The sequence below is a fragment of the Mercenaria mercenaria genome, chromosome 5, assembly GCF_021730395.1.
Source record: "Mercenaria mercenaria strain notata chromosome 5, MADL_Memer_1, whole genome shotgun sequence".
In the NCBI taxonomy this organism is placed as follows: Eukaryota; Metazoa; Mollusca; class Bivalvia; order Venerida; family Veneridae; genus Mercenaria; species Mercenaria mercenaria.
Genome location: NC_069365.1, coordinates 39,907,218 through 39,931,001, shown reverse-complemented (window position 1 = coordinate 39,931,001; position 23,784 = coordinate 39,907,218). Strand labels below are relative to the sequence as shown.

At 35.2% G+C, this 23,784-nt stretch overlaps 1 protein-coding gene and 1 long non-coding RNA gene across 3 annotated transcripts; one reads left to right on the top strand and one right to left on the bottom strand.

Annotated features, from left to right (window-relative positions):
• Positions 1-3,611: 3,611 nt before the first annotated feature.
• On the bottom strand, positions 3,612-5,810 carry LOC123562787 (uncharacterized). The gene has a single exon (XM_053544556.1). It carries the CDS (start codon positions 5,808-5,810, stop codon positions 3,612-3,614), a length of 2,199 nt encoding a protein of 732 aa, XP_053400531.1.
• Positions 5,811-9,560: 3,750 nt separating this feature from the next.
• On the top strand, positions 9,561-19,949 carry LOC128557472 (uncharacterized). Of its 2 annotated transcripts, none has more exons than XR_008371175.1 (3): positions 9,561-9,609; positions 15,549-15,675; positions 16,874-19,949. It is a non-coding gene; the product is annotated as an uncharacterized LOC128557472 (long non-coding RNA). The 2 variants fall into 2 exon arrangements; XR_008371176.1 differs by lacking the exon at positions 9,561-9,609 and adding an exon at positions 9,646-10,042.
• The last annotated feature ends 3,835 nt before the right edge of the window (positions 19,950-23,784 follow it).

Here is a 23,784-nt window from a genome sequence, read left to right as displayed (position 1 = left end):
CTTTCAATATGACAAAAGATTCTTGCACAGCTGTCCAAATGAAATTTGATTCGTTCTTATCAAATTTTGTTGCCGTCTTACTATCGCTTATCTGTATTCAAATGCCAAATGTAATATACTGGTGGAAAGGCGGTCACTTTAGGTTTACAATGACACCCTGATCACAAAACTGGTTTGTTTGTAGAAGTCGTAGGGGCTTGTCGTCATGACACTGTTCAGGAACCCAGTTAACAGATTTTTTTCGACTTACCTTGCATACATTGATATTAACTATAGAACAGAACATTCCACGTGCGCTCATACTGTTAGTGAACATTATTGGTAATGAACAAATTCGACCTTTTCGACGTAAATGTATATGTACACGACTATGAAGTAATACTATGTACTTCGGACAAATCCTGGGTCTTTTATCAAGACAAGAGTGCAATGAATAATAAAACATTACCACAGGATTCTGTACATCATTTAATTAAAATATCAAGTGCATATGTTTCCTTCTAACAATCATGGTACAGCATATTTTCACAACCTTAGGAAGGACTGACCTCTGTTGTCGCCAAACTGAACTGACAGACTTATTGCACTTTAATTCACCTTTAGAATGTTCTACAGTAACCCTGCATTTCTGCAACAACATATTAAATTTCTTGCACTTCCTTTGTTCTCTGTTGCGTCTGTTTATCTGCGGAGTGGTAAATGGTGTTATCAAAGGATATCTTCGTTGATAAATTATATTGCTGCGCATTATTCAAATGACCGAAAATGCCAGACTCGATGTGGCAAAATAATTCCTCATAATCAACTACAAATTGCGTATGCTGACAGTGGCATTGCCGGTATCCCGAATAAAACTGTTGTTGCGGCTCATTCATTGGTCGAGATATGCCATCAATGGCACCTACGGCACTGTCTAGTCCATCCCATTTTCATTTCTTTAAACGCCAAAGTTCTATGAATGATCACTGTATTAAAGGACAAAACTTGTTCTGAAAACAAGGCAAAATGACTGCAATTTCATCTTTCACTGTTGTTAAACTAATACCAAATATAACGGCCAGACTTGAAAATGTTGGAAACTGCCTGATTAAGCCACATGCAAAATAACAGTATCCTGTTAATATTACTTAAGAGGCTGTAGTTCTGATTCAGCGAGAAGCTGTAGCATTGTTTCTGGTGTTTCATCTGTATAGTAGAAAAAACTGATGTATGTTGTCTGCAAAAGATGTAAAACCATCGCGCCCTTCGTACAAGTAGTTGTCCCCTGAAATGGACAAAAAAGGATAAAAAACGCTACATGCATACACTAGGTAAACAAAATAAGATATACATTGTAAATGAATACACCGAACATTTTATTTAAAAAAAAAATCTAGCTACAAAGATACTGAGAAAAATTGAGAAAACTAGCTAGGTAAATGTATTTATTCCGCACAAAATGGCCGAAATGCATTGTAATGTAAAATTTCCGCCGTTGAAAGATAACATAGGTGATAAACGAAATATAAAACATACCATGAAATAACCCTTGGCGAACATCTAGTATAGGATCTGGGACTTACACTACAAGGCTCAGAAAAATCATCCTAGTCAAATCCATATGAGCCGCGCCATGGGAAAACCAACATAGTGGCTTTGAGACCAGCATGGATCCAGACCAGCCTGCGCATCCGTACAGTCTGGTTAGGATCCCTGCTGTTCGCTTTAAAAGCCTATTACAATTAGAAAAACTGTTAGCGAATAGCATGGGTCCTGACCAGACTGCGCGGATGCGCAGGATGGTCTGGATCCATGCTGGTCGCAAAGCCATTATGTTGGTTTTCCCATGGCGCGGCTAATATATTCTATAGCATCAGATGGAGGTCGTACCAATTCGGCTAGTAGGGCCAAATCAAGCCGTCTATAGTGTCTGTCCATACTTGTTCAAATATAAATAAATGTTATTATAATGCTGTGATGTTTTATATTTCACGTACCCCTTTGGGAGATTTAAACATTGCAAGCCTTATGTACGAAAATTTCGTGCTGAATAGATGCAATTAAAGACTATGTGAACATGGAAGTTGAAATCAATCAAGGTATGATTTATATATGTTTATGGCTAAATATATTCATGTTTATGGCTAAATATATTCAACGAGTAACCCGACCATTCATAATTCATTTATTACTTTAAGAAACTTACCGTTTTATTCGCTTTCTTGGTATAATATACACACCTGCTATGTGCTGTATATACCTCACGCACGTGTGTTAACGGAAATTAAACGTGGCATGTTTATATTTGATATATTTATGAAGAATGTTCAATGTAAATTTGGAACTAGTGGAAGAATTCTGCAGAAAAGTTCGCAAAAATACATGTTTAGGCACTTACACGTATGCCTGCTCCAGAATATCTTTATGGAAAGTCGAAATGAAAAAATACAGCTCAAAAAACTAACACCACTATTCACCGTTATTGATTTCCTACCTCTGTGGCAGCCGCATCCCTCGGTGTGGTGGACATCAGGTAATAGGTAGTCATAGCCTCTATGCCATCTAAACAGCTGATCGCATGTATTGGCATGCTGCCGTTTGGGTAGCCGAATTCAGAGCTCTAGGTATACTGGTACTGATGATAAACCCGGACAGATGATAAAGTCGAACACCTTGGAAATATTCGATTGCAATCGGTTATTTATAAAATTGAACACACCATCTAATAGTTTCCACTTACAACTCCAACTGGTGTAAACAAAAACAAAACTGGTATATATTCTGTATAAATAAATGACTTACATAAATTTGTATAAAAAATATTTATCCCAAATTACTGGGGAAGAGGGTGTTTGTTGCGCATGCTCACTGTCGAAACATGAAGGCCTGACATTTGTTAACTTTTCATTACTTGATCAGGAATGACTGTTGCAGCTTTTTGGGGAAAGTTTCAATATAATAATACCAAGAAAATTTTGTAAATGACAAAGGGTTCGAATTTATCATCAGTCAACGTTCATAAAGTCCCCTTTTTACATAGAGTAATTTCGGGTAATTCCGACACTTTAAGAGACAAAGTATAATTTTCAACATACTTTAACATTATGTGATATCAAGGGTGTCGGAATTACCCGAATAATTCCATTACTTCACATCCGTATACTCCATAAGCTTTCAACATTCAGTGTTTACATATTACATTTTACTATCGCATTCGAGTATTATCGGCTAAAACCGACACCATTCGCACAAACCCGACACCCTACCGGAGTTTTTAAAAAATGCAGTCTGAAAATATTACGATCAAATGTTGGCAAAACAACTATTCTAGCTGTATAATATAGTTTTGCGGCTAACACTCGCTGTAATACAAAAGGCATTTATTTCCACAAAATGAACTATTGAGAACAATTTTACAAAACAGACAATAAATTTTCTTAATGTTTGCTTTCGCTTTGTCAGAAATGGATACTATTTATACTGATTATTCCATCAAATTCATTTAACATTTAACATTTTACTTGTACTTTTTAACTTTGACAAATAATGATTCATGTAAATGTACCTAACCGTCTGACTACAATATTTTTATTTATTTGTCAACACAATATTCGCATACGAATGGATATTGGTTAAATCTGTTCAACTGGTATTTCAAGCAAAACAGCATCTCCTGTGCATGAAATATGCCATTTTCTTTGGCATGCTGTGCATGATAACCATTCATCTTGGTCTCCATCATCAGTGAGGCATCCTGGACACATTGACATCTCGTCGTAATCATCATCGGTCTCGGCGTACCGAGGGACATCTCCGTCGGAGTCAGATGATGACTCATCCAGCTTTCGCTTCTTTGATTTTTTATTTTTATTCAAGTCTCTCTTTTTCTTCAACCTTTTCTGTTCTTCTCTCTCTTGCTTCTTTCGTTGTTTTTCTTCATCACGCTGTTTTTTCTTTGCCTCTCTTTCCTCTTTCCTCCTTTTCTTTGCCTCTTCCTCTGTGCGCTTTTTAATTTCTCTTTCCTTCAGCATGTTTAATGCCACAGACCCAGACAAAGCCTTTGGTAGTTTCTGTCTGATATTATTGGCTTTCTTTTTGGCTGCAATCTCCGGGACAGCTAGAAGAGCAAATGATGGTGACACGTAACTTTCCTTGTCATTTACAAAGTTCAAACCTTGGCGTGAAGTACATGCACCACTTGGTCCAGGAACCTCAAGAGAAGCACATGGAGCAAGAACCGTCACGGGTGCACTACTTGTAGGTGCTGGAGCAGCTGTTGAGAAAAACACATTAGCGGACGAGGTAAGTTGACAAGGCGGAGACGCAGAGGAAGCAGGTAAATAACTTACAACAGGTGAAGTCACGACCTCAGTTGGTGTCACATGTGGGGCTGAGATCACTGGTACGGTGTGAATGTCAGGTAAACCTTCCGTTACAGGTAAGTCCGGCGTCACAGGTGCACTTTCCTTCTCAGGAGATGCAAGCGTCACGGCTACGCTCACAGGCGTAGGTGACACAGAGAGGCTGGATCCAGCAGGTAAGTTGAATGTGGCAGTTGTACTGGGCGTCACAGGAGCAGCTTCAGTTTCAACAGAGTCGGATAACTCGGTTTTTCTTTGCTCGTGCAATTTCGAAGGATTAAGCTTAGTGAAGTCAACATTATTTGGACACAGCGGGAACAGGCCACAACGCTGGAAACCGTGGATTGCATTCTCTAGTTTGGCAACTCTCAGCCAAGCTTTCTTGAACACCGCTGGAAAATACCGCTTCGTAAAGGCCTGTCCCATATTTGCTAAGTGCCATTCCTTCACTTCTTTTTTCCAAGCAGACTTCATAGGTCCGAAAAATCCCACATCACAGGGTTGTAGCACGTGTGTCGCATTTGGAAAAAGGCAGTAGAGAACAATATCATTGTCGTGACAGTACGTAGCTGCTTCCAGCGACATGTGTGTTGAGTGTCCATCTACATACAAGATAACAGGCTTTTGTATACATTTCTCGATAACAAATGTGTTGAGATGTTTCAGGAATTCAACGAACAATTCACTGTCCATCCATCCGTTTGATGTTTGGCCGTAAATGGCCTCTGGAAAGTCTTGGATACCACAGTCACGGAAGCGTTCACCAGGAAATATGATGAGTGGCGGGATATAATCACCAAACGCATTAAAGCAAACCATGACCGTGAGTTGCTGCTTCGTACTTGATGTAACTTGGTACACATGTCTTGCGCCCTTTTCAGCAAGGACTTTTCCGGTATTCACGCAAAGTGGAAACCCACTTTCATCGGCATTGAAACAACGCCGTGGATCGTTGACCATATTCCTCCAGTCGGTCACCTCCTGTTGAAGAAAACTTTGTAGGCCATCAAACCAACCATTGATCATGCTCTCCTTAATCCCAGCTCGTTGGTGGCCAAGGGTCATGGCCGTCCTTTGGGAAATTTCTGGGTGCCGTTTTTTAAAACCGTAAAACCAGTCTTTTCCAGGCAAGTTATTGTTAAATGGCGTTGGGCGTTTATCATGATCAAGCACTTTCTTAACTTCATGAAGAAGCTCATCCTTTTTCAAAGGATAGCCGACACTGGCCATTAGCTTACAGTAGTCCACTAAATTTTGTTCTTCAGCTTTTGTCAGCACCGTACTTCTCCCAGGTGTGGAACCAAGCTTGTACCTCCCAGACAGTTTATCTATCAAGGTAGTGCGTGGAACGCCGAACGTAAGCGCAGCTTTCTTCTTAGACATACTACCGGACTCCACCATGTGCACGGCAGCCTCCATCTTAGATGGAGAGTACTTTCGATTTTTCGAAGCACCTATTTGTCTTGACATGTTTACCTGCAAATTGTAAAAGTTTTTGATTATATAGAACTAAAATATTTCTGCGATATTAGTATCATGTTTAAAAGAAATATCTTTTCATCTGTTGGTTATCTATGAATTGTTTTATATTACAATATGCTCGTAAGTAAAAAGATCAGCTTTCTGTATGTGTGTGTCGGAATTGCCCTTCGGGGGATATTTTGTCGGCTTATTCCGACACCACGCCATTATGTGTCAAGCGTTGATAAAATAGGAGTAATATTGTTTAGAAACATGAAATATTCCTTATTACTTATATCAAAAATTTGAGATGGAACGAAATAGCAAATTCAACAAGATATCTACGTACCTCAGTTATCGTCCTCTCTTATGGATTCTTGTAAGATGATACTTTTTGCGTAAAAATAATTTGGTCACCGAACGCTGACGATTTTTTTCGGAAAAAAGAAAGCGCCTCGGGAGCACAGAGCGATAAGTGACGTCATACTGATATATGATGTCATGATTCAAATTAGTCTACATTGTATTAAAGAATAATTATGTTTCTTTCTTTCAATTAATTGTAAGGGTGTCGGAATTGGACCAATGTCGGTATTACCCGTGATTGCGCTACCCCTTTCAGGCCCTCACTTCGTGTGAGTTTGCTTACTAAATATAAATTTGAATTATGTAAAGTTTTCAGCAAAGGTTAAGCTTTATTTTGATACCGACCATTGATTTCAGTTTGCAGAAATAAAAAAGTTACAGGTAAAAAACCCCATTTTCTGTTCGGGTTTATCATCAGTACCAGTAGGTCTAGGTAATAGGGTGTGCAAATGTGAATAAATAAAGAAAAACTCATCTGAAAACTTACCGATGACAGCGGAAATACAGTCACCCGGCCATATTTATCCACCGCTTCTGAGACGAATCCTCCACCGCCACGACGTTGGAACCACCGCTTCTGCGAAAGCTATGGCCAGTGTGTATTCATGGAATTCAACAAAAGCATGGTTCAAAGATAAACTGTAGTTAAATATCCTTATCAAATTATTTCCAGTCCGCTGTCCCTTTGTCAATTCTTATTTTCAGCAGTTTTATTTAACATGGTTATTCTCTTTGCCCGCATCCCGGTTGTGACCGTTTCATTTCTCTAGAATAAGTGACGTATGGGACAAATGACGTAAGAAGACCGAGAGATTTATGCAAAACATGAGGCGCATAAGGGCACTGTACATTTAAATAACGAAAGCCTTAAGGTAAAGTAATACTTGTAAGTTTAAAACGCAATGAATCTTTGCTCAACAGGAATCATGTACTGAACTTCTCCCCCTACCCCTAAAATACAAGTTACTAGTAACATAAATAAGGCGTTTTCTGATATATCTCCTTGCAAATCTTAGAATTTTACTCTATTCGACATAGACGTGAAACGAATCATGGTACGTCAGAAAGAGCGAATTTTAGAAGAGGTCTTCAATTTCAGTTAAAATATTGTAAACTCGCAGTGTTCCCCTAATAGTATGATTTATAGAAAACTTGGTTTTAAAAGCTAAAACTAGGCTTAAAATTGACAGACCTTTTGGAGTAAAATACATACGTTGTAAATTCTGCTGATCAATGTTAATAGCAGCAAAGTACAATACTGCTAGCTTGAAGTTCCCGTGGTATTCCTTTGTTCATATACTTTAAATGTACCTTGATTTTCAACTTGTCAGTAGTGTTAATGATTTTAAGAATACAGTTAAAAACAGATTATTTGGCCAATTTATTCAAAATTGGTATAGTATTGTTTCAAATTCACCAAAATGTCAAATATATAAAGTCTACAAAAAATATTTTGTGTTTGAAAATTCTGTTGATATACTACCTAAGAATCTTTCATTGTATTTGCTTAAATTTAGAATAATGAATCACAAATTTCCTATCGAAGTAGGTCGTAGTCAACTTAAAGATTTCGCCGAACATGTCAATTGTGTAATAGTAATCGTTTTGGTGATAAAGTTCATTACTTGTTTGAATGTCAACATTTTGTCAGATGATAGAAAGAAAAATATTTAATTGTACTTTTGTCGTACCTCTAATTGTATTAAGTTAGATCAATTAATGCAAAAATGAACTTGTTGAAATGGCTATATTTTGTAAGGATCTTTAAACTAATGTCAAATACTCATTCTCCTTTCAAATGATACAACCTTTTTTTTTAGTTGTTCCTGTTATATGACACTGTAATTTTTGTTTGTTTATATACATGTTTAGTTACGTATTTGTTATTGTGTTTTTTCTTCTGATCACATGGTTGTAATAACCCATGATCCGAAAACATCTTGAATCTTGAGAACTGATTTTACTATATAATATTATCCCTAACCCCACCTAAACACACACATGCACGGCATACACGTCTTAATCCAGTCTAGTAACATCTTACCATAAGGCTTATCCAATTTATTAACCGCTCCACGCAAAATACGGCAGAATTTGCTTTTATAGGCCAGTGTTATATTTTCTATTTTGAAATTCCGTAGTATGCCACAGACGTTACTTGAAATGATAAATCATAACTTCTATATCATGTATATATTCCGTAACAGTGATAGAAGAAGTTCAGAGTGTAATACTATACCAATGTTACGTTCCAAGAAGTGTACTGCTAAATTGTTTGAAAATTGTCAGTACATTCTGAATTTTGACTCCTCAGACGCTTATCAAAATTTAAAAAATGAAATCTTATACATGTATACACGTACTCGTTCAAATACTAATGTCTTTTAAATCCGAAACTAGGGGTTGAAAGTTGAGCCACCGGTCTTCCGTACAAAGTTACGACTTGTTCAACATTTAACCGCTGTTGAGTGACATCGAGTCTAAATCACATTCGCTATTTTCTTTCTTTCTTTTACTCCGCCATCTTAGCTCAGTAGAAGGAGCGCAGATCTATGGATCGTAAGTTCGATTCCCGGGCGGTAAGTGACGATTTGACAGAAGGCATGAGTCTGAAATCTCTAATTTTTGTGGTGAAGTTGGCAGTTACATGTTGAGAATACAGATTCCAGGAACAGTTGTTAGGTTAACTCCCCCACCCCTCCCCTTAACAAAGAAACATAGAAGACCAAAAACAAACAAAAAACTTTCTTTCTTTTTATGTTTTATGGAATATTAAGCAGTGTGCTCAGCCTTATCAACGTGAATTTAACGTTGAATAAAATCATTGCACTGTTATAAAGGACTCTCTTTAATCATCAAATTCTACTAAAACTTGTTAAAAATATGTGTTGTCTTGATCAGGAGACATAAGAAACCCCACTGAATTACCCACTTTTTTCTATCTATAGTAGTGGTAGAGTAATGTAATTCAGTAAATTTTCTACTTGGGTGTCGATTTTGTCGCATTATCATATATTAAATATAATCTAAAAATTAAAATCTGAGTTCATCACTGAAATAATTTCGTCTAAGGTAACACAGTTTTAAGGGCTATATCTAGTGTCAAGGATTGGGACACTTTATGTAACTTTGTTATAGCCAGGTGTTTACTCTAAAAAAGGTAAAATATTATAGAAAGCCGTCACCATATATCATCACAGTTATTTTCGTGTTGTGCAGTGGGATTCCCAACCCTCTTGACTTTTGGCAGCTATAGGCTGTTGCTGCAAAAAAATGCCTCTTTTAAACTAGATCTAGATCTATATAGATCTATGAAACTTATTTTTACACAGGTACCGTTCGAAGCATTTTGAAAATTTACCGCTGTGCAACCTTTACGAATGACGTCACTGAGTCAAATTCAAGATGGCGTCGATGTATGAACAACGATAATCATTATCAGGTAAGTTGCTGCAAAAAGCTCACTACAGTAGAGCTTATGTTACTTGTTATTATCTCCGACTTTTTAAATAAATATTACTTGACTTGACTTTCAGAAGGAAAATGTTTATTCTATTTAAAACATTCATATTTTAACAAAATTGCTAAAGAGTAGCGTTTTTTTTTAATTTTACATATATCAATTTATTATTTATTAGATGATGCAGAGGCGTCGCGACTTGGGTGGCCAAAGGCAGCGCTCGCCACCCCAATATTTCGGCCAGTAATGACAAGACGGTGTTTCAATTATTTTGAAAATGTCCAGATTTTTTCATCAACTTTCAATTTGATGCTCATGCAAAATTAGAAAGAAGAAATGCAGAAATCGATAGAGCATTACCAGGGAAACGTGTATTTTCAGTTACTGTAGCTGAATCGCCAAGTGTCTAAAATCTGTAAGTTAATTGGGGGATTAACTTTTTGGTGGTGGTGGGGCGGCCGTTCGTCATTTGATTAATAGAGCAAAAGTGTAAAGTTTTCGATCTAATTGTCAATATTCAAACGTTGTTGAAGTGTGAAGTTGTGCCTTAGTTGATTGCCGACAAAAGTTGTGCTACAAGTATATGTGAAGCAGGTAATATAAATATATCAAAAGCTGTTTTTATCTCCACTATTTGGAGAAATCTTTGTTTTTCTGTCATTTAGACCACGATAATCCGTAAATAGCCAATCTCAAAGCAGACTTGTACCCGTCTATATTTCATATACAACAGTAGCGTTGTATATATATCGGGGGAAACTTGGGCAAAAAAACGCGTGAATTTCGTGTCAATTTACCATCTAACAATACAGGCTAACTCCCGAGTTAAATGACCTTGCAATATTCTCACCAGTTATCACTGGGATAAAAAATAAGAATGACTTTGAGGTAAATTCAGTTGACAACGTCTAAATGTTAATATCGTAAAAATGACCCCATCTTATTAGATATCAATAAAATTGAATTACAATAAACTACATATTAGTAGTGTAGAACCAACTGGGTAAAAATGTAATTTATACATTCACTGAAACATTTCCAACAGTTGTAACTTTTTATGTTCACTTTTTATAAAAAAAGACATGTCAGCACGATCCTTACATTTGCAAACAACTGGATCCAGTTGTTCGAAACTTTAACAGGCGATTGAGTTAACGGTCGATTAACTTTATCTGTAGATTTCGACAGTTTAGAAAACTTAGAAAATCAAATGTACTTGGATTTTAAACACTAAATCATCTTTACAGTAAACTTAAAACATCATACTAGTATTTCCCACCCACCAAGACTAGTATCTTGAATAGAAATTTAACAGGCGGTTAGTTTATCAGCTTAATGCAGTAGTCGTGGGTTCGAGCATCATTGGGGACACGACCATGACTTCTCATATAACCCCAGTACTAGTTTTCATAGGAAACGGACTCGAGAGTGGTTACAATAAGCTTAAACAGTTAAAGCTTTCATCACAATCGAGCTAAAACAAATTAGTATAAACTTAACTAACCTAAACTAAATTACAACCCATTAAAGTTTCGAACAACTTGGCCCAGTTAGAAAGTAAAACAACTACATCATTCTTACAAGAAGGGCACGATATAGTAAAAGGTATTCGTAGTCCTACGAGCATCTACGCTCTAACTATATCCTGATAGACAAAGTAAACAAATAAAAACAATAACTAACTAACTAACTAAATAAATAAATAAATAACCTGGCTATCTTCTTGAATCAACGAATCAACGTATCTGTCATCGTGTTTCGCCAACATGCAAACTTCTCACAAAAACTAATTGTTCAGCATGCAGTCCAGTTTTGAGTATTTTTGAGAAATCCATATTTAACTGTTTAGCATTAATTTTGTGATTGCAAATGACTCAAAGTGTTAATGAATGTTAAATCTTAGTAAATCCGGTATTTGAGTAAAACTGAATTTATACAAGTAACCTGCATTATTTCATATGCCCTACTGACAATTAAGCGCTAACGGTACAAAGATGATATTACTCTTATAAAAACACGTTCATTCTAATTTCTATAGAAAGCATGGGAGAGTTTTCAATAATTGCAGTTTTTATGTCACGTGGTCTAAGTCGGATAGACAACTCGTGCCGTTGTCTACGGGATATATACAACTCGCTTTGCTCGTTGTATATATCCCGTAGACAACGGCACTCGTTGTCTATCCTATACATCTTTGTTACTATTGCTTAATCTTACTGTAACTTCACATATAAATATTGTCCAGCATACAAAGTTACAAGTATATGCAGGGGCTGGGCCTATTATACATACTTAGGTTATTTGTAAGGTTAAAGTTTTTCGGCATCCTTAGTTTTTCTGTCATATCTTTGTTACTATTGCTTATGTCTTACTGTGACTTCACATAAACATTGTCCAGTATACAAACAAATTATGTGCAGGGGCTGGGCCCATTATACCCAAGGTCAAGGTCAACAAGGTGTTATACTTTGGTTATTTTTAAGGTTAAAGTTTTTCGGCAACCTTTGTTTTTCTGTCATATCTTTGTTACTATTGCTTATATCTTACTGTAAGTTCACATAAACATTGTCCAGCATACAAACAAAGGACAAAGTATGTGCAGGGGGTTGGGCCCATTATACTTTAGGTCAATGTCACAAAGTTGTTATACTTGGAATTATTTTCATGTTAAATTTTTTCGAAAGCTTTGTTTATAGATCGACATATCTTTGGTACTTTAAAAGATAATGACTTGAAATTAAAAATATTTCTTGATAATCATCATCTGCATGTGTAGTTAAAATCCCCATAACTATTATTGTATTTTTGACAGAATTATGCCCCTTTCATACTTAATGTTTTTTGGCAATCTTCGCTTTCTGGATAGAACTTTAGTACAGTATAAGATAAGACTTGAAACTTAAAATGTAACTTTATCATCATCATCTGCATGTGTGGTAACAATCCCCATAACTCTGGTTTGTATTTTTGACCAAATTATGCCCCTTTCATACTTAAATTTTTTGACAAACTTCGTTTTCTGGACATAACTTTGGTACTATAATTATAAGATAATGACTTGAAACTCAAAGTATATCTTTACCATCATCATCTGCATGTGTGGTAACAATCCCAATAACTCTAATTTGTGTTCTTGACAAAATCATGCCCCTGGGTGTATCTTCCTTTTAAAAGTAGAGGTCTCTTATATATAATAAATATATTCATTTTACTGTCAAATCACCAAATAGTGGAGCCCACTGTCTTATGAACAGCTCTTGTTTCTTTCATATAATTTATTTAATGAAATAATTCCAGTCTAGTTGATAATGATTCCCAAATTTCAAGATAGGATAAAAACTAAATCCAATTATCTGATTATCTGTCATAAGTTAGAGGTGGCTCATCCTAATCAGCAATGAAGTTTTGTACCCATGCCCCTTTTTTGACTTTTATATTTATTCAGTTGACAAGGCTGTTTTAATAGTCAAGCGTTACTGTCCTCCGACAGCTCTTGTTGTTTTAACAAGTTAGTTTTGTTTGCATATATGTATGACTGTTGATCATATTAAACAGCTGTCTGCAAAAGTAACTATTATACTAAGAAAATCAATAAAAATGATGCGAAAAGTATGCCAAAATTTGACGTTTTGTTTGTCAGACCTTAAAACTATAGATTCGTTTACTGTTCAAGTTACCACACCTGCAAAAGCTACGTCTAATTAAAGACTCAAAGTGAAACCGAATGCAAAAAAGTAGTAAAACGAAATTACGGCGTAAGTGGCTGTAATCTGCACAAGGATCGAAGTGATAATGAAACACATGACACAGTCATGTCTATGTATTGCAAGCTCAATCAGAGATGTTTGCTTGTAGAATTTTTTTTTTTAGTTTTCGCAGAATAAATATTGATAACTTTACTATCTTTTACCATAAAACTTGCTTAAATATACTAGTATTATTAGTTCATTAATCCTGAAATAAAAAAGATCCCAATTTGGTTGTTTTACGATGCATTATTCTAATTTTAAAGGCCCCATTCCCAAAATAATGGAAAACACACTGCAGTATTCAGTGCTTCATATTCATAAGTGTCTGGTATATTAAAGTGCTTCTAAGGGGAGATGAAAAACGGAGTCAGAATAGTTATATTCATTGTATACTCTCCCTTACACACAGGACAGGTTCTGCTCTCAGCTGATGTTGCTGTAACCAGCTGCAATATGTTTGTTTAAATTGAAAAGTCTTATCATTTTTCACTCTCAAACATGTTTTTTAGAAAAAAAGTGTAGATGTATAACTTATTTTCAAAAAAATATTTGACAGGTTTCAGATTTTGTCTACACATCTTGATTTTCATTGTACCAACAAATGAACTGGAAGGTTGAAATTGGCATAAAGAGCTGTCTATGCATTGTGCATTCCCCCTATTCATCAGTTAGATTTTTAATTGGACTAGATAGTGAATGACTATTGCCAGCCTTTGGTTGGCATCCGTGTCACTGAAGTTGTGTATGTAAGCAGGTTTCTCAGAAACTACTTGTCTGAATGCTTTCAAATTCCACCCAAGTCATAGGCACCTTGAGGTAGTCTCACAGGGCAAGTTCAACATAACTGTTACTTTTATGTCGTCAAAATTGTACCCTTCTTTTTAACTTGAAAATTTTTATGTGTATACGAGTTACTTAAAAACTACTGGACCTAATGCTTTGAAACTCCACAAAGTCTTTAGCATCAAGAAATGACCATAAAAGTATGTTACAATGACTACTATGTACCAGGTTACATATTACTCACCCTATTATGCTCCATCAATATCTTATAAATTTAAGTGAAACTTTGAAAAGGTTTCCATGTTGGCTGGTTTCTCAGCACTGAATGCTTTCAAACACCATACAGGTCTGTGGCTTGCCCGCTATGTCAGATGCAGTCACAGTCAGGTTTCCCTAAATTTCAGCTACATGAAGGAAACTAGTAGTCTGTATTTTGTTCAGTGGAGATAACTCCTGAAGCTATTCAAATATTTTAATGTAGTCATGTCCCTTTTGTCCTGGAGAGAAAGTTTTGTTTTTTTTTCAAAATTCATTTAAAGATGATCTTGTCCATATCTAAACTAAGAAAACTAGGAATACTCCCAGGATGGGTGTAGACCTTGCGGTCTGTTCAGTTATGTCTATAGATTTTCTGCAGATCTCTCACGATTTCAAGGGGGATAATCAGATTTTGGACAGCTGATAGATTTTTGTTTAAAACTGAAACAAAAAATCATTTACACTTATTTATATTTCTGAGTTTTTAATACATTGTAGATTTTCACAGGAGTATTATTGAAGTTTGATTTCCCTGTCCTTATTAAAATTTAAATTGTTCAACCACAATGGCATTATTTTAACATTTAAGTATATTAAATTCAATACATATTTTGTCTAAGGAATGATACAAATACAAAATTTGTTAAATATTTGCATTGACATAATTACATTTTACTTAAATTCATTAGTAATGCATTTTTGCAAAATTATTTTTACCTCCCTTTTCTTATCTTGGTTGTGCAACCAAGATAAGTTGAAAATAGATTAATATTGAAGTTTTAAAACTGTTTTAAACTGGTCTTTTGTTTCAGTTAATTGAAATGTCCTGACAGATTCTAATATCTATCAAATCATTAATGCAAACGTAAAACTCGAAATTACATGAATATTTTTATATTAAAAGGAGGTAATTATAGAATTTCATAAAGAAAAATAAACTCTACATTTCTAAATTTCTAATCGGTATCTTAACTCAGTGTAATGGCTCTTTTTTCTAAAGTAAACCTCTAGCATAAATAATAAAAGTTAAAAAATGTCATTAGATGTTTACCACATTAAAACTTTTATGGACAATATCAAAAATTCTTGGTAGATGCAAAAGTCCCTATAAGTTTCAATGTATATTTTCAGAGGAAACCATGATGATGGAAGTGTTATTGACCAGTTCTTTAGCTACTGGAGAATTTCAGAAGGAAATGAAAAAAAAGTTTTGCATGTTTTCTTGCAATAAAATACCTGCACTGCTGACTTTGATAAGGTAATAAATGTTTAATGATGTTACAGACACCTTCATTAAATCTTCATTACAGGTTTATGATGGAGAAAATGCTTCTTGGATCGAGGGATGATTGATTTCCATTGAATAAGGTGATAGTTTATTGACAATCCATAGAATACATGTACAGTCAAACCTGTTTACAATCTGACTAAAGTACATCTCCAATTAATGCTATGCTTTGGATCTGAAGACGTGCTATTGATAGACTCGTTCTGACGACCCTTCCCCTAGCCAGTCAGAGCCTTGCTTTCAACATTTTGAAAGTGAAAGTAGACATTTAAAAAATCTATATTTAGCCTGGGTTTTTCATGTTTATAATAATAATTCTTATAACGATCACATCTTGACTGTGCCCTCGTGTTTGGAGAGGTATTATACGTCACTGTACGGACTTGGCCATGTAAGGAGAGAATATATGTTAGGCAGCCAGTTAGCTCAGTCGGTAGAGTACTCGCCCTGTAAGCGAGGGTTCCCGGGTTTGAGCCCCAGACTGACTGCACATTTTTCTCACCATGTGACATTCGACGCTATTTTGATGATTCAGCCAAATGCTTGTTGAAACGAGTCGTCTGATTGGTTCAAATAAAAATAGATTTCCGAAAATAAAAGAAATCTAAAGATGAATGTGATTAGTCATCCTCAGATCTTCATTTAGAAGATCAAGTACTTTAGTCAGATTGACCTGTTTATAAAGAGAACACTTTGGAGAGTGAAAAAGAGGTCAGAGATCAAAAAACACTACACGTGTGTGAACTGGAAATGAGACTTGCCGTCTTTAAAGCCAGGTGGCCACTGTTCATAGGTGGTTTTTAGTATAGTTTTGACAATATGTACTGTAATGATGTAGAAATTGAGGGAACTAAATCAAACTTATTTTATTATTTAGTTGTATAAATTTTTCATGAAATAGACCGGCATAGACAGCCGAAGTGCAAGTTATAAAAATTTCAAAGATAGAAACTTCTACATTTTAAAGGACAGTGGAATTGTAGGTTATGAGCTGAAAGCTGACAGGTCCTCCAGAGTACAAAAATTTTGAAGTCAAACTTAATAATATGTGATCGTTAAAGTTTACTGCAAAGCAATTTCAAAGTTACAAATTGTTCATATATAAGTGGAAATGAAATCGTTTATAATTATAAAAAAGTAACTGGAATACATATGTTTTTATTGACAGATTGTGGGGACCAGCTGATTTTGTGGGGACTGCAAGATTTTAAAAGGTGGCAGTCCATCAGGTCATTAGAAAAAAAAAAGGTAAGTCTTAATGGTCTTGGAATATTAAACTCCAAAATAAAAATTCGCTTGAAAGGAGGTATTAAAGCACCATTCATGAACTTTAAAAGGGGATTCTTATAGATAATTGAGAGGATTTTCATTTTGAATGTGAGCATGTTGCTTTGAACAAACAAACAACAACAGAGGTGGCTTAGTAATTCTATAGTATAGAGCACAAGAATATTATTTCAGATGTTGCAGTTTGATATGTGGGCAAAGTTTATATTCTCTGAAAACTGAATTCATTTGTTCTCCACCTCTTCATTGTGGGGAAGTTGCAATTACATGCAAAGCACAAATTACTTGGACAGAACCCATTAATACAGGCAAAAATTGTTTTATTTTATTTGAGTTTAAATAGTTTTGTTCTAAAGTTGTACCTTTATTTTGAAGACTAATAATTAGCTAAAGCTAATTGAACAGTGGTTATGATCAGTGATGGATGTTAAGAGTGGATTGTAGAGTGAAAGTCAAATAGAACTAATGGAAAGTAAAAGTTCAGTGATTCTTTTGTAGAAAATATTGAAAATACTGCATATTGCATGACACAAGCTTGCTTGCTCAGCAAGAACGCTAAATGGTAATATTAAATTCTGTTTATGGAATGTCACTGAGTCTTTTGTCTAGAACAGTGGCTGTTCCGCTCATTTATTTGAAGTAGGTCTTTGCTCAACTCCGTTAATAATTCTACCCACTGTTAACATCCTGATATTGGTATGTTTTCAGTAAAGTGTACAAGAGGAATATATTGTGTGGAAAGTAGTTAACTAAATTGAAGTAAGGTGGTTGTTAGTCATTTTTTGCGCTGAGGTAATTTTAATGTCAAAAAATGCTGTTAAGAAAATTTGTGGCAAAGCAACTTCCACACTTTTTAACCAATTTCAGTATAACTGTAATCATGCTTGACTAATTTTTATGCTTCCCGAAGTGGGGAGCATATAGTACCCACCTTGTCAGTCCATGTTTTTTTGTTTGTTTGTCCATTTGTCACACTTTTTGTCCGCAGGATAACTCAAAAAGTAGTGAAGATACCAAGTTGTAACTTTATACAATGATAAAACTTATTGAGAGGAAGTGCATTCGCAAGAAACCATAACTCTAGGTGGTCCCATTTTTGAATTATTTCCCTTTTTTTTTTTGAAGACCTTGTCCTGAACATAACTTGAATACTAAGTAAGGTATTGACACAAATAAATTCGTTTTCAAATGAAATATAATTATGTTCTTCATTTATTATATATTCCCACCTAACAGGTACATTTCTCCTTAACACAATCTCCATGACAGAAAAGCCCCTTATGCTACAGTAATTTTGGGGAGCATTCATCCGTGTTACTGTGTTACTGATCACCTTGTTTTCATTATTATAGATCCAGGCAGAGTGAAGATTTACAGTGGTATTATGTGAACATGGTATAGTTTGTATACAGTTTCACATACCCATATCCCCATGTGGAGTGCTGTGTAGGTGGCTGCATTTTTGGGGGCAATGCCCCCAGATTTAACAAACCGTTTTTCAATTTTCTTGTCGAGCTTATGACCAAACTGACAACACACAGAAAACAAGTTCCAAAGTATTTACCAAACATAACTTTCATACTGCATTTTTTAATTATATTTTAGATCCAGATATGATTAAATAGATCTACACATTTTATATCAACAACAGTATGTGAAGAAAACTAAACTGCATTATAAATATAAATTATAATAGATCTTCTTAAGCGTAAGAATAATAAAGACGCTTGATTTGATCACGTGATCGATTCTGAAACCGACACTTGTTATGATCATGTGACCTATTCTGAAATCCAATAACTAGTTTCAATACGCTCAAAAAATGTGTTCATGATTCTGCGTGAAAATAGCAACTAAGGAATTGCAACGGCACCGATAAGCCGATAGGTTATTGATTTTTTCATCACCGTGCCTCGACACTGTTGTGGATGTGTATTATGGAGAAACTTTATCAGTTCGCGGCAATCAGTACCGACGCAAAGAAACCGCCGATAGAGCAGATTTTGCAAAGAGTGCGTCGATATGGATATGTACTGTGAATTGGAGACTGCATCCTGAATATACATGTCATCTAGGGAAGGTTTGAATCCATGGAGATTTTGTCAAAAGTTATGGCATCAGAATCTTGCGGGCATGCAGTAATTTCAATTGGAACCACCACGCAACCGCAAATCAGGAGAGATATTTTTTTTTTTACTTTTTCCTGAAATCCGGCCTCACAATAGGGCCAATAGAAACGCGCTTATTCTGGAAAAGTACAGCATTTCCCAAACTGAACATGTGCCAGATTCTTTAGTCTAAAGATCAGAACATTATGTAAATGATGTGTTTAACATAATTATAATGTTTGGGAAATCCTTGAAAAATGACCGAAGAAAACATTCATTCCCAGATTTTTATTTAAAAAAAAAAGCCATATACGCTGACCAAACTGGTATTTATCTGCAGGAAAATTATCGTTTTACGTAAAAAGTGCACTAAATACTGTTATAATTGCGTGTACATATACGTATTTCATCATTTTTCAGACCGAGTAATTTTTGCTATGGGAGGTAATCCACCACTCCGCGATGATAACTTGCCACATGTGCCCGTTATATTTTGGCCTCATTTTCTTGGTAATTATCCCTGCAGATATACATTTATGTTACCAGTTTAATGTATTTCATCTATCTGAGGGTGTAAATGGTTTCTGAGGGTGATATTCGAAGGCAGACCCACCAGAAATCTTGTTCTTTTTCCACGGGTGTTTCGTATCCTAATTTACTCGAACCTAACTGTATACGCCAGTTCGGCAGGTTCATTGATATGACGAAACACGGTTTTCATAGTGTTTAATGTATTTCATATATCATGATATTGATAGTTTGAAATACAGGTGTACATTAAATAACCTAAAATTGAAAAAGACAATGTTATTTTGATCAACAAACATAACAAACAATATGAATAATAATATCATCATATATCATGTATGTTTTTAAGAAAACAGTTACTGAATTTTAGCAAATTTTAGTTGGAATTGAAAAAAGATAGCTCTATAAAAATATTTTTAACAGGTGTTTGTGTGTGAACTAATGACGACTCCTTATTAAAATGATGCTTATTTGTAACAAAAAACATTCCTGAATTTTTTAATTGATAAGTATTGTACACATTAGAAAACATAGCCTAGATTTTTTCAATGTCAGTTCAAAGAAATCCTGTTCCTTTAAACTTTCACATATTGGAATATTTTGACTTTCTTTCCAAACTTTCATCAAGTGTCACAAAGTTTGCCTGTTTCTGTTAGACTGTCAAGAACACATGATGTCAGGACATAGAGTGCAAACAGAAGTATTGAAGAAATTGAAATACATTCTATAGCTTTATCTTTTTCATTTTATCAAACCTGGCAATGAAAGGTTTTTGTTTGTCGATGAACAGCTGCTATTGAACAAGACTAGATTTTTTATCTTTACCTTTTGAACAAAATATAGAAGTGTATTGAACACAAAATTAATAAATTTTATTGTTTTGCACTCTTAAAGTTGTGACCACTCCATTTCTTGCCACACACAAGTGCATTACATAATGCCTGCTTGTACTTCCCTGACATGAATGGGTTACATCAAGTCTTGAAACTGCAAAGCATTGCCCCCATCAGTCCTCTTAGTACTTTGATTTTTAATGTGGCTTTACCTATTGGCCTTTTGAACTTGCACGTTTTGCTAAGATAGAAACAGAAATACTACAGTTTTGCCTTTTGAACTGCTTTCTATTGCACAAGACTTGGTGTGTAGCATTCTCTCATAGATGTGAAGAAAACAAAATATCTCTTTTATGTTTCAAGTTACCTTTCTGAAATGGTACATATATGATCACCTGCAGCAAACGAACGGCGTCCACTAAAGTTGTCCACCCTATTCTTATCCAATTTTCACCAAACTTGGTCACAATTTTTATGGGCATAATATCTTGGCCAAGTTTGATACCAACTTGATTGTCCCAGAGGCTCTGGAATTATGGCCTTTGTATTACAAAAAAAAATGTGAAAATTGATGGTTTCTGCTCTCTTATGTGAGTAGTTCGTATCCTATGTTCAGCAAACTTGGTCATAAATTTTATTGGTATAATATCTTTGCCATGTTTGATAATCAGCTGGATCCCTCAAGTCTCTCTGGATTTATGACCATTGAATTGCTCAAAATTGCAAAAACTAAAAGTGTCCACTCTATAACTTGAGCAGTTCTTATCCAGTGTTCACCAAACTTGGTCACAATGTTTATGGGCATAATTTCTTGGCCAAGTTAGATAACCAGCCAGATTGTACCATAGGCTCTGGAGTTAGGGTCCTCAGATTACTAAAATTTGTAAAACAAATGCCAGTGTCTGCTCTCTAACTTTAGTAGTTCTTATTCAGTGTTTATCTGCCTTGTTCAAAATATTTATGATATCATAATATCTCAGACAAGTTGGATAACCAGTCAGATTGTACTAGAGACTCTGGAGTTATTGCCCTTGAATTACTGAAATTTGAGAAAATTAACAGTGTCTGCTCACTAAATTAAGTTAATTTCTTATCCAGTTTTCATCAATCTTCGGTCTTAGTCATAATATCTCAGACAACTTAGGTAACCTTTAGATACCCTGTAACTATTGAGTTATGGTCTTGAATTACTTAAAATTGCAAAATTGACAGTGTCCACCTTTTGACTTCAGCAGTTTCTTATCCATTGTTCACCATACTTACTCATTATTATCTTGGCCAAGTTCAATTACTAGGTGAATTATACTGGATAGTCTTTGATGTTCTGGAGTTATGGGGTTTGAATTGAGAAAATTGACAAAAGTATTTCAGTGTCAAAAGTAATATACTGTAATGGTCATATTTTGTGACAGTTTGCCACTCTTCTTACTTTTAATTTTTCCAGTGTCCAGTATCAAACTAGAAAATTTTGCTTGTACAACAAAAAATATACATAAACGGAACTGAATTAAAAAATTGAAGAAATAAAATAAGAAAGAAGAAAAATTAAGTGACATTGTTTAAGGTAATTATTCAATAGTTCTGAATAATTAATCTTTGATGCCATTGTCTCAAAGCTCATCTGCAGAAGCTGAGAGTCAAATTTCCCCCCCCCCCCCCCCCCCCACCCCCCACCCAACACACACACGAACGCATACATGTGATGAGTTCAGAATCCCAAAACTGGAGGTTTGCCATTTTTCAGCTGGAGTTGGGGTCTCAAAACTGGAGTTTTTTTATCGACATAAATTAAGCGAGGACACAAAACTTAAAGAAAAAATCCAACATTTTTATAAAGGCCACACAATAATGCATAAGTCTACCCCAGAAGAAACAATCCTCATAACTCCTGATTTGAATTTTGACACAGTTATGCTTCTTTTTAACTTACATTTTTTGTTTTGTTAAAGTTTTATATATTGTCCAATATCTCTGTTACATTCAAAGCTATTGACTATTATGCCCCTTTTACTGGCAAAGTTTTAATTCAGAGTTAATCACTGAGAAAAGTCGAGCATGCTGTCTTACAGAAGCTCCCTCTTGTTCTAACTTAAACTTTCTTAACAGAATAAATTTGTAGAAACAAAGTCTCAATTTAGGTCTGAAATGGTGGTGAACATTGCATTAACATTTTCAGTTTACTTGAAGACTGAAAAAAAAAAAAACGAAGCTCTAAATTGGTCCGAACACAAGTCATAAATTATGTCAATTCCTTACACCACCCACATTCGTATAAAAATACTAATATTTAATGATTTTGACACGAAAAACAGAAAACAGAAATGCATCAACATGTATTTACCCTTACCAAAATAATGTTGATTGATGTTATCAAATAAATGAGTGTGTGTTTTCATCCAATTTTCAATGAAATAAGTCCGACTTTATTAGCAAATTAATTTGGTAAACATTGGAAGAAAATGGCGTAACTGCATAAGGGGAAGTAACATTCATGTTCTAAAAATAGTAATGGGTTGGTTTTTCCAACAATTATTTATGTGGTTTTATTAATTTGAATAATCAAAAACTCATTTCAGCTGGGAATTATTTCTTATGACTGGGAGTTGTTTGCTTCAAATTGGTAAAAAATGGAGCCTAATTAGCATTGAGAATGGGCCGATATTCTGCCCCGTGAGACAGATGGAAAAGGCCCTGCTTGTCAAATCCCTTATCATAACAAACAGTTAATGATCATGTTATCAAAATTCACCTGTGAAAAACAACTCTTGCCTCCAGCTACCTGTGTGTCAAACATGTATAATACACAACAGTCAGTGACACTTTGCTTTACTGTATAAACATGTTTGGCACTCCGGTAATTATCAACCCAGTCATAATACTGATTTTTTTTTTTTTTTTTTTTTTTTGTGAAAAGTGGGAGAATTATGGTTCTGGTCGGAAGACAGGAGGCATGGTCAAAAAATCGTGATTTTGACCCTCCCGCGCGGGAGATCACATGTATGCACGAACGCCCTGTGCAGCTTTTGTTCCATGTGACAACTGGACTGTTGTTTCTTAAGTCATTTTTCTTCATGTGGAGAAGTTGTCAGTTATATGCATAGTAAACAAGTCAGTTCTGGTACAGAATCCAGGAACAATTGTTAAGTTCATTGGCTGCTGTTGCATAACTGAAATGAGCCGCGCCATGAGAAAACCAACATGGTGGGTTTGCGACCAGCATGGATCCAGACCAGCCTGCGCATCCGCGCAGTCTGGTCAGGATCCATGCTGTTCGCTAACAGTTTCTCCAATTTCATTAGGCTTTAAAAGCGAACAGCATGGAT

Excerpts from the sequence above, each read along its gene's own strand:
- LOC123562787 (XM_053544556.1), bottom strand. The coding sequence starts at position 5,810 with ATGTCAAGACAAATAGGTGCTTCGAAAAATCGAAAGTACTCTCCATCT.